This window comes from Cydia pomonella, chromosome 4, assembly GCF_033807575.1.
Source record: "Cydia pomonella isolate Wapato2018A chromosome 4, ilCydPomo1, whole genome shotgun sequence".
NCBI lineage: Eukaryota > Metazoa > Arthropoda > Insecta > Lepidoptera > Tortricidae > Cydia > Cydia pomonella.
Genome location: NC_084706.1, coordinates 25,191,598 through 25,204,316, shown reverse-complemented (window position 1 = coordinate 25,204,316; position 12,719 = coordinate 25,191,598). Strand labels below are relative to the sequence as shown.

Genomic DNA, 12,719 nt, shown 5'->3' with positions numbered 1-12,719 from the left:
GGACAGAGGGGTAAGTTCTTAAAAGCGACTGCGGTTGGTTAAATCAGTTAAATGCTCTAAAAAAAATATATAAGGTTGGAGGGTCTTGTAGGTAAGACCTAATTGAAAGTCTTATAAATGCCACTAACACGCTAGGATCACGGTCGCATGCCAATATATATTTAATACTTGCTTCTTGCTTGAAAGCATGTAGATCGTTTCATTCACGAAGTCTCTTGCCTTGCCTGACTCCTAATTTCATGTTATTAAAGGTTAGATATGACAAATCTGCGCGTCATCGTGGATGACACGAACTATTTGTAACTTACACAGCGATTGTTATTTAACCTTTTCGACGCCGTGTCAAACACAAAAGCTGTCACTCAGACGCCACGTCGCCGAATCGTGAAAACTAAAATTGAACTTTATGTATATGCACGTAGATCTATGTTGCTCTGTGGTCTGTGACGGATTAATCCGTCATTGACATCTGTATTAATTAATAGCTATATTGAATGAAACATTTTAAAATTAATTTTATTTGTATTTATTTTTATTTGATCGAATTTTGTTTTTATTGTATTCTGTTTGATTTAGTTTCACTTCTTTTCAATTTCAATTAATTTATTTATTCTTAATCATCATTAATTTATTGTGTATAGTACTAATCATATATTTTAAGATATACATTTTTTACTAACAATAATTGATCTCAGTTGGTCTCTCAATAAATGAAATTGAAATTGAAATTGAAATTGACGTTGGACCTCCGCTTCAGATATATCCGTCGTTGGCGTCGATAAGGTTGACAACAACTATGAACATTCTTGGCGCTATAGCCACTGCTACCTACTCACGACGACTCTGACAGTCTGACACGGTCGCGGGGCAAGACCAAAATTTAATGTGGGCAAGGCACATTTAGCAAGGCCCTCTAGTGGCGCAAGAAATAACGATCATTTTTACGTTGTGCCCGAGATATAGGTACTTATTTGAGGCGCGAAGTCCCTTGGTATGTTTAATTATAAGATATACTTAATGTTTTGAAAAGATGTGTCCCGCCGAGTTTCTTGCCGGTCCATATTGGGATACCCTCCTCCAATTGAGGGGGGGATTTAAATCTTCTCGGGTCAGAGATGTAGGGTTAGAGCCGGTGTAGCTTTATTTGACATTGCGCATTGTAATATGCCTACTTGAATAATAAACTATCTTTATCTTATGCGAGGCTGTTGGCGGTGGCTCATGCGCCCACGCCTAACGCCGCATCTGGTCCTGAATATGCTACTTGCTACTTATCTGACGAATAAAGTCATCTTTGGCGTTTCACAATCTTCAAATAAGCTTAACTGGTAGATAGTGCTAAGTTTTGCGGGAAGTGTTATATGACGGTTAATTTATTTGTTAATTAGCTATCCAATACTTTCCTTGGACATTGTGAAACAGACTCTAGGGCACAGATAACACTTCCTGCGGAAGTTAGCACTTTATCTACGAGTTAAGCTATGAAGATTGTGAAATGCCAACGATGACTTTATCCATCTTTTTTCCATCATTTACTTGGACATTGTGAAATAGGCCCTAAATGTTGTTGACGTCCAACATTTAAAATATATAATTAGAATCAGCCGAATTGGCTACTTGAAAGTTTTTTGTAAATAATGTCAATTGATCTTAAGTTTCCTGAGAATTAAATGTCTATGGCATTTAAGCAACACAAAGGTCAGAAATGAGAGTTAAAGTCTGACGCTCGCACTCGACGATTGAAACGCCTCTAACAAAATGATATTGTAATGAGACATCACATTACATTAGTCTGTCCTAAATGTATGGAAGATCAAGAAAATTGCTATTTTGACCATGAAATATTGCGTTTATGTATATAGTTGTTGTACAATTAATTTTTCAATAAAATTTAAGGAATCGAATGGTATAATATTTGAAAGTTGAAACGAAAAGTTTTTAGCCTTGTTTTTTCTTTATAATCTCAATATGTCGTTTTAAATTCCACTTTTTTATAATAAATGGCCCATTTTCTATCAATTTAGCTAAATTTTGTTATAATATTCAACATGTGTCAAGTACCCAATTGCGCGTTGTCCCGTTCGGTAGTTCTGAATGCCCTTTAACACTAGAAATAAAAGAAATGTTAGCTGATACCAGCCATTTCGCACGAAAGTAGAAACACGAAAGATTGTTTTTCGAAATTCATATCAAAGTGTCATCGCGGTAAAGTTGGCACCTGGCAGTAAATAACGTCACGCCAACGTTCGCAACATTGTACCAACAGCAACACTTAAGAGGGGGCTAACGTAAAGTCGTAGTTTTTACGAGCTTTTAATTTGCAATCAAGGTTCGGAACCGGTTTATAAAATATCGCAAAAAAACGGTTTATTTTGGTTTTCGTCTGAACTTTTATAAGAACGCGAACGTTTTAAGAACTTTATTGTAACCTAAAAAACCGGTTTATTCGACGAGCGACGAAACGGCCGGCCAGCCTGGTGTTGTGCCACGTAAACATAGACACTGACGTAGGAAGAAACCGGTTTTTTTTGCTCTAAACTGGTAAATTTGATAAGAACTGTTCTCTTAAAACCCGGTTTAAAAATAATGGTTTTGCAGACGAAACCGAAATCAAAAGGTTTTGCGCCAAGTGCCATGATAATGGTTTCGTAAAACTGGTTTCCGAGCCTTGCTTGCAATGTTTGTTTGTTTGTAATATGTGTCATATAGAAGCAAAGTCGGCAACATCAACAGGTACATAGAGTCAGACCAAGATAAGTTGGCAGCAATTTTGACAACGCAGAAAGTGCAAGTGTTATTTTAATCGTGAAACTTCTATGAAATTATAACGTTTACTTGCACAGAATGGGCTATCAAAATCACTGCCAACTTAGCTTGGTCTGACTCTATCCACAAAGATTGAGTATACTATAGTACTAGCCTTTTCAATCTATGAATCATAACAAAAAACTTCGCGATTCACTTCACTGTTTTTTTTACACTTTTTCAAAATGTTGCTCTCACAGAAAATGTCAAGTTCAGACAGCCAACATGTACGAAACACCCAAATTTTAACGAAAAAAAATTACGAAAACGTGTCTAATTTTCATTTATTTTCACCTATATCGTTACACTGCATGCCATTGTAATATGTATCATTCTGGGATGGGGATATTAGCAAAATTTGAACAGAATTGTATATTCAGAGTAATTTAAATAAAAGGTAAAAACCCGCGCTACGTCCATATCTACCGTTGAATGTTTCTCGCGCCATATTTTTTTGTCTCTTTATTTCCCTGGCTTCACGCCCCCTCTTAACTGGTCTTCGGTGGACCTTTTACCATTGTAATAAGGTTTACGAAATACTCGTAGACGATGGCAGTTCAGAGGGCCTACCGCGAACCACGTTCGACGTGTAGGCTCTCTGTCGCATTTGTAAATTCGTACGTAAGCGTGACAGGGAGGCAACACGTCGAACGTGGTTCCCGGTAAGCCCTCAGGTTCAGAGAGGGCCTACCGCGAACACCGATGTTTTCAATTTGCGGGCATCTTTCTCTGTCATTCTAATTACACCTTAATTGGAGTAAAAGAGAAAGATGCCCGCAATTTGCGAACTTCGGTGTTCGCGGTATGCCCTCAGAATGTTATTTAAGTTTTATCAGCTCATCGCGAAGGAAGCCATTTGTATTATAACTGCAATAAACGGCCTGGCTCGTGGAACTAACTTTCAAAGTAGCGTCAGTTTACGCCTATGATATGACATATTTTATATTGCACCTTAAGCTTTGTATGCCGATATATAATTTGGATTGATTTTACAAGCTTTTATATAACTTGCAATGTTTGTATTATATGAATCCCCGATATTAATGCCCGATTTGACCCGAACAAACATATTGTTTTCATCTCTCCTAATCGGAAAGTTCACCTTTCATAGGCTGATCAATTGCATTTCCCACCCTAGGGTGAAAACTATTTTTTTTTAATTCGTACTTCGAGCAACCGGAGCAACGGCTAACAACCATATATGCCATATCATTCAGTTAAAAGCTCTCATAATAGCTTGTGCATTTTCGTACCAAGTATTATCGAAATCAAATTTCAATTGCATTGCATTATTTAAAAAATACACTATTTTAATATTTAAATGTATGAAATAAACATTAATGTTTGTTAATATATCAATATAAATCACGACGAATGTTAAAAATATTATCATTACATTACATTCATTCATTTAGTTTCACTTTTTTTAAGGCGTATACATTAAGGCCGTTTCAGACACGTCCCAATTTAAGATCGGATTGTCTATGGTTTTAGATTTTTTCCGATCAAAATGTAAATGGCGACAATTCCTGCCATCATAACTCGTAACCTACTTCTTATTTGTGTTCGACTTTCCTCATAGTCGAAATGAAAAGTAGAGTGTTTAACTCGGGTGGTAACCATCTCACCCGCGAACTATTATAAAAAAAATATCTCGGGTGATACTGATATGGTATGGAAAATACCATAGGGAACGTGCATAAACTGTAGAGGGCAGCACAGGAGACGTTTATGTTTCCGATTTAACGGTCCTTAAACGGTTTTCGTGACTCATAGGAAGTTTTTTTTAGGGCATTACCCTAAAAATGACAACATAGGCCCACTATCGTACTGCGAGTCTGGTAGATACAATCGCTATCAGATATATCGGTGCGGCCAAAATGCTCACAAATATCTGAACACGCCTCTATTGTTAACGCGCTAAAGTGTGTGTTTAGATATTTTTGAGCACTTCAGCCGCTCCGATACTTATTTATTTATTGAATCAAGTTATCATAACATAACGCCTACGCCAAAGCGTTACGTAGATTCATAACTTAAAAACTACTTATTTATTAATTAAATCTAACTTACATCAGATATATCTGATGGCAACTACAAATATCTGAAAAATTGTCATATTTTATTCCTGCGCTCCAAGTTTCTATTAGACATTTTTATTACAAAAGTAAAATGTTATTTTTATTTGCCATTCGTGTCTTTTACTTTTCTAGTAATATCAATAAAAGCCAAGGCCAGATGTTGCATGGCTCTCGAAACGAAGACTTATAAATAACGTTATCGATGAAAGAAAACCGATTTGTACGATTTGTGCTCGTATTCGTATTGCATATGCCGTGTCATGTGATACAGATTTGTCATGAAAATCGCGAAATACATGTTGATTTAGTCACCTGCAATAATGTACGGGGTGAATACAACCTTTACTTAACAAAATATTACCAATAAGAAAAATATTAGGTTATTTTACTTTTAAAATATGGTGAACGATCCATTAACATTTACTGAGTGTGTAGAGTTGGTCTTGCTCAAGTCTCCTGAATTATCCTGTATATTACGTGCATAAGAGGCATGATTATTGGCGGAAAAGTCAATACAGGTGAAGAAAATAAATTTTATTTTAGCGAGATAAATTTTTTTCAAGAATAACAATACTGATGAAATTCAATTTGACACTTGTAAACGGATAAAGCACGATAGAAGTGTTTTGATGGGGTTGGCCGGTCGAAGTATTTAACAGATGGCGCCAACATATCTCGCTCTGTCAATCCCTAGAACTGTGTCAAATTCTGTTTTTTTTTTTTGTTTTCTGGATTCCAGCCCTTTAAGCCATCTCATAGAACAAAACTAGAGACAGGCGCAAGCTATGATGGCGCCATCTATGCAAACCTTTGACAGTTGCTAAATGCTAACCCCATTGTAGGTATACTAGCTGTGTTGATGTAACTACCTGCTCAGAGGATCTGCTCAGTCAGATTAGTAACTGGAAGGTCGTAGAGGATGTGACGAACTCGGACCACAAGGCAATCGTATTTGAACTAAGTTTAGAAAAACCCATTGGAATCGTTATAAAAAGAAATACTAGGATATACAACACAAAGAAGGCAAACTGGAGTCAGTTTAATGATAAACTGACCCGGAGTTGGGTAGAGGAAAATATAAACAAAATAGAAATAGATCAGATAGAAAACAAGATAGAACTGGAAAAAATGATAGGAAAATTTGTAGATGTAATTAAAGCAGCAAGTGAAGAAGCTATCCCAAAAATAGGTAAAAAGAAACAAATGCGATTGCCTTGGTGGACGAATGAGCTCGAAGTTTTAAAAAAGGATGTTACAACAAAGAAACGACGCATCCGATGCGCGGCACCAGTGCGACGAGCATGGGTGGTAGAACAATACCTCGAAGCAAAGAAGATCTACCAAGAAGAAGCAAAAAATGCTCAGACTACCAGCTGGAAAACTTTCTGTGGGAAACAGGACCGAGAGAGCATGTGGGATGGTATATACCGGGTGATAGGGCGGACAACCAAAAGAGAGGAAGATGTAGCGCTAGTTAAGGACGGGAAGGAACTGAGTCCAGAGGAATCAGCAAGTTTACTAGCTGAAACCTTCTACCCGGAAGACGAAACCAGGAGTGACAATGCAGACCATACGAGACAAAGAGACAGAGCAAACAGAGTGAATGAGAGAGCGCATGATGAAACATGCGATCCCCCATTCACAATGGAGGAGCTGCGTTGGGCTGCGTCCAGTTTCAACCCTAAAAAGGCACCAGGACATGACGGTTTCACAGCGGACATCTGTAAAAGAGTCACAGACCACAACCCGGAGATCTTCCTAGCGCTAATAAACCGGTGCCTTGCACTTAACCATTTCCCAGACTGTTGGAAAGAGGCGGTGATTGCAATACTGCGAAAACCAGCAAAAGAGGACTACTCTCAACCAAAGTCATACCGGCCGATTGGGCTGCTGCCAGTACTGGGAAAAATCGTAGAAAAGATGATGGTAAGGAGAATAAGATACCACATATTGCCAGACATGAGCGAAAAGCAATTTGGCTTTGTACCACAGCGCAGCACCGAGGACTCCCTCTACGTCATGCTAGAAGAAATAAAAAACAGAATTAAAGACAAAAAGATTGTAACAGTGGTCTCACTTGACATAGAGGGAGCATTCGACAATGCGTGGTGGCCAGCCATCAGATGCAGATTGGCCGAATCCAGGTGTCCTGCAAATTTAAGACGTTTGGTTGATGATTACTTGAGCAACAGAAAAGTAAGGGTCAGATATGCCGGAGCGGAACATTCAAAAGGGACAACAAAAGGCTGTGTGCAGGGATCGGTGGGGGGCCCAACATTTTGGAACCTCCTGTTGGACCCTCTCCTAAAAGACCTAAAAAGTATGGACCATTACTGCCAGGCGTTCGCTGATGATGTGGTTCTGATTTTCTCGGGTGAAACAGCTTTGGAGATCCAAAGAAAAGCAAACGCTGCTCTTGACCATGTCCGGAGGTGGGGTGTCAGTAATAAATTAAACTTTGCACCACACAAAACCAAAGCAATGGTTATGACAAAGAAACTGAAATACGACACCCCCCTTCTGAGCATGGGCGGAATACGCATAGAGATGTCCAATGAGATAAAGATTCTCGGCCTCACAGTGGACGACAAGCTAACTTTCAATAGCCACGTGTCGCAAGTTTGCCGTAAGGCACTCAACCTGTACAAGCAATTGGCCAGAGCAGCGAAGATCCACTGGGGGCTGGGGCCTGAGATAGTCAGAACCATTTATACAGCAGTGGTGGAACCCGTGATACTGTATGCAGCAAGTGCATGGGCACCAGCGGCGGGCAAGTTGGGGATACAGAAACAACTGAATGCAGTACAAAGAGGATTTGCCCAAAAAATATGCAAAGCATACAGAACTGTATCCCTTAACTCAGCACTGCTCCTAACGGGACTGCTACCACTGGATTTAAGAATCCGGGAAGCAGCATCCCTCTATGAAGCAAAGAGAGGTAAGCCGCAGTACCAAATAGGGGACAGGGAGTTGGAGATGAGGGCCCCCTATACGTCAGCACCACATCCAGCAGAAAACAGGAGCCATGCATTTCAGCTTGTGGAAAGCGAAGAACAGATAGAGCCGATAGAGAATCAGCTGTACACAGATGGCAGTAAAATCGAGGGCAAGGTTGGAGCGTCATTATCCTGCTGGCATAATGGCCTCGAAACCAAGCCCCAAAAATTTAAGCTTGAGCCCTACTGCACTGTGTTCCAGGCTGAAATGTATGCGGTCCTGAAAGCAACGGAGTATATATTGAAGAGCTCAAAAGGACCTTTCGGCATATATAGTGACTCCAGGTCTGCGCTGGAGATCATCGGAAATCCAAATTCCTTTAACCCAGTAGCAATAAATATAAGGAAAAATCTGGCTATAGCAAACGACCAGGGGAAAGAAGTTAATCAATTTTTAATGCATAAAGCGGTAGAAATTTACTGGTGTCGGTGAAATATCAAAAATACTCCAAATTTTCTCTTAAATGTCCCATGATTGGTGCCGTTAAAATATATGACCTCTATCTCAGTATATAATGTTTTATCATGATTGTTACAGATAAGTCCATATTAGAACAAGCTATAGAAGATATCGACTTTTTCGGCGACTTCCCACAGGTACTATTATTTGATTACATCTGGAATAAATAAATAAATAAATATTATAGGACATTGCTACACAAATGTACTAAGTCCCACAGTAAGCTCAATAAGGCTTGTGTTGAGGGTACTTAGACAACGATATATATAATATATAAATATTTATAAATACTTAAATACATAGAAAATACCCATGACTCAGGAACAAATACCCTTACCAGGATTTGAACCCGGGACCATCGGCTTCGTAGGCAGAGTCACTATACCCACTAGGCCAAACTGGTCGTCAAACTACTACCTATTGACATGACATACATTTATTTATTTCAGCTAAGGTCGCCTGGACGACGGTTTTTACCAATAAGACTGCCTATCGTTTACTTCTATTTGAGTTGCTGAAATCATTGTATTGTTTTCTTTATTTTATTTCCGTTCACTGGGTGCGCAATAAAGAATAAATACCTTTTGTAATATATACACATTGAACACATTTCACATTGAACTTGGACCAGTTAGCCGTATCAAGGCTGCATTTAAACGTCGTTATCAAACGTAATAACGTCAGTTTAACCAGAGACAAGTTGCTTATAAAGACAAGCAATATGCATGCAAAGTTCGTGCCTCCATGTGTCCAATGGCGCCATATTACCGGGCATCTGCTAAAGGTTGTGGCGCCATCGCTCGAAACAATGCCGATCTATTAAATGGCGACACTTTTTAATATTTAACAAATGTAACACATATCAGTGAAAGAATAAGGACCAAAGTAAAATGGCATTATAACCTCCTGAGACCCAGAAGCAATTGTTTTGTTTTTGAATTTGGAATACTTAGTTACACAATAAAAGTTCAAAATAGATAATAATAATAATAAAATTCTTTATTGCACACTACATAAAAAACAGATACAGAAATTGATAAAATATACACATTGGTAGGTAACAACAGGCGGACTTATCGCTAAACAGCGATCTCTTCCAGACAACCTTCCTCCTTCTTTCCTTCCTTTTTCTTTTTTTTTAGATTTTGGAATAAGTACAAAAATTTGTACTCAGGGTCTTAGGAGGCTATATTGACGACCGGTTTGGCCTAGTGGGTAGTGACCCTGCCTACGAAGCTGATGGTCCCGGGTTCAAATCCTGGTAAGGGTATTTGTTCCTGAGTCATGGGTATTTTCTATGTATTTAAGTATTTATAAATATAAATATTTATATATTATATATATTGTTGTCTAAGTACCCTCGACACAAGCCTTATTGAGCTTACTGTGGGACTTAGTCAATTTGTGTAATAATGTCCTATAATATTTATTTATTTTATTCTAAAATGTTTTAATCATGTGTCGAAAGATATGGCAGTAAATTTACTGTGGCTACAAAGGTTTCTTTGACCGCCCATTTCTATTTCAAATCCTCTTTGATACGAACTAAGTAATGTTATCCGATGTTAAAAATAAAGCATCTATAAAATATTGACTTGAGGTGGGAGTCAGATAAAAATGTACACGGTACATCAATATTATCAACGAAGCTATAAAGCAGAATAAAACTACCTCATTCATCGATATTGTTTCGATGCTATGATGGAACACTCGAATTCTGACACAATAGCAAACACACATTTTAGCTTTTCCGTTGCCAAGTATTTACCTAGCAATGATCAAAAAGCACGTTTAATTTGGCGAATAATATAAATTCTAAATTTCATACTTTTATAAGTGTGAATGGGTTCAAATTTTACGTCCATGTTCGTAGTATCGTAGACAAAATTGAAAGTTAATATTAAACATAGAAAAAAAAAACATAAATAACGATGAGCCTTCTTTATCGCACGTACCTCGCAAAAGCCGACAATCGCCAATAACTGACAGGCCGATATCGTCCAGCGAACTGGTAATCAGTGGCCCCCTTTAGCCGCAGGCAGAAGCTAGTCTTCATTTAATACTCGTCTCTGAGCAAAAGCTTATAAAATTCGTCCCATCTAACTCGCATTAGGTCGCATGTCCGCGACCCGTTCTTTTCTTTAAGGACGCTCACGAAAATGACTCTATATTTATGACAAGCTATTTCTGTTAAAGCAAGGTAAAGTGGCCCCGATTAATGTTTAGATTTATCGCCTGATTCGAATGAAAGTATTATGGGAGGCGCCCTACTTTTAAATTGGGCAATTTGTGAAAGTAAATTCACTTTTGCGGCTGTTTTTTCAATAAGTTTTTGGAACTGGCTTAAATCCAAGTAGCGTGGTATATTGGTCGCATTAATATTTGGTTTCGAAATTCAAAAACTTGATAAGTGTTTAAATTAATAACTTAATTTACCTATTATGTATACATATAGGTATGGACAAGTGCTGTAGGTACCTGTGGACGCCTGTACCTTCGGACACTGCCGGTATTTAAAGAACTGCTTACGATTCATAAAAAAATTGTAATCGATTAATGTGCATATTCTTTTTTTCATATTTTATACTGGCAATAAGAACAGAAAAACTACTAATTTGATCCCTCTTATTAGGGAAGAAAAAGCCCTTTTTCGAATAGGTGATGCGAAAAAGCCCTTTTATGAATAGGTGATGTGAATAAATATCAAAATATTTTTTTTTTCAATTAAAGTAAATAAACAAATATAGGTAGTTACTGTATTTCGCTAATCCACAGTACGCCAACAATCGTCACACAGTCTGGCTATTCCTTATGGAGCTGACCCGTCGACGCTGGGGCTCGAGGCCCAGAGGCGAGGCCGAACGCGCGGCGAGGCTGTTGAAAGAAGCGGGGTCGCCGTACCAGGATATTGAGAATACTGTGTGGGAGCAACGAGTGCACTTTGCTGCCGCTATAGCCAGGATACGGATTAAGAATAGGGCTTTCTCGTAAGTTCTTCAATTAATTCTAGATTCTTAGAATTACAGTGTAGACTGGACAACAATTTGGCAGTTACTCATGGAGTTGACCTGTCGGCCAAAGGCGCGACGCGAGGCCCAGGGCGCGAACCCGAGCGCGCGGCGGTTAAAATAGTTGAAGAAATTTGTTTTTACCGGGGATCGGAACCGGTTTTTTGCAGATACATCGAAATAAATACTCTAAATATAGGACTCAGTTGTGTTTTCAGATAACTATTTATACTCTAAATATAGGACTCAGTTGTGTTTTCAGATAACGACTTCGTATTATTAGATTGCCTAATTAGAAATGAAGTAATTAACAAAGAACGAAAAAATACCGTTTTCGTTCCCATACAAAAAATACCGGTTCCCTGGTTTTTACCGTATTTTTATTACTTAATTGTTACATTTCTAAATCAATTAATGTGCTTAACTTTCAAAAAATGTCTAAGTACAGACATTTTACGTGACGGCTTCAGCTTAAGCGTATCAGTTACTCCATATAAAAATAAACGGTCATAGGGATCATTATTCAATGCGAGAGCTATAGTTCGGATAATGAACGTTCTATTGTTTCAGATTAAGCGAACTTCTGCCACCACACTTGAGGGACGAACCTTTGGCGACGTGCGTGAATAAGGAATCAGTCACCGGATGGGTCAATACTTTTAAAGCCACGTACGTAGCTAAAATCAGAACCTTATTGAAGCAGTGTGTAGAAAAATGCCGTAAAGTTACAGTTATACGAGGTGGCTTTTCAATAGCGTCTTTTACAAGCTTTTTTTTAAATAACTTGCAATGTTTGTTTGTAATATGTTTGTTTGGGTCAAATCTTGCAAGCTAAATTAGACCCACTTCCAATTATTAGATTGTGCTGAAACTTCACATAGAGTACATATGATACGCGTGGTGTGTCAGTTTTTTTTATAGTATATGAGGCAAACGAGCAGACAGATCGATTGATGGTATGGTAAACAATTACCGTCACCCATGGACACCTGCAACATCAGAGAGGTTGTAAGTGTGTTGCCGGATTTAAGATTGGAGTAGGCTCTTTTCTTGAAGGTTTGATGGTCGTAACGATCCATAAATACCGTAGACGACAGTTTATTCCACAGTTTCGCTGTGCGAGGCACAAAGTTTCTAGCGCTAGAAAGCGTGCGTAACAACTCTAGATGTTACACACGCACAGTTGAAGACTGCCAGCCATCTAAGTGGTGAACATGACGTGACATGTGTTGGTTTCAGGAAAGTAGCGAATCTTGTGATGAAACTCCACGAGCTGGGTTACTCGTACAGTGGATCACGACAACTATGCGCGGGAGAGTACAGATTCGATCGCGTGTGCCCAAGGTTTGGTAGCTTTTGTAACAATTTG

General features: G+C 38.5%; 1 protein-coding gene across 2 annotated transcripts in view; it reads left to right on the top strand.

Annotated features, from left to right (window-relative positions):
• LOC133517328 (uncharacterized) overlaps window positions 1-12,719 on the top strand; it is a 41,927-nt gene that overhangs the window by 10,667 nt on the left and 18,541 nt on the right. For both annotated transcript variants that reach the window (XM_061850592.1, XM_061850593.1), the window contains exons 4-7: window positions 8,421-8,479; window positions 11,118-11,329; window positions 11,921-12,019; window positions 12,590-12,694. In XM_061850592.1, the coding sequence (XP_061706576.1) occupies window positions 8,421-8,479; window positions 11,118-11,329; window positions 11,921-12,019; window positions 12,590-12,694 (475 nt within the window). The remainder of the gene's footprint in view (window positions 1-8,420; window positions 8,480-11,117; window positions 11,330-11,920; window positions 12,020-12,589; window positions 12,695-12,719) is intronic.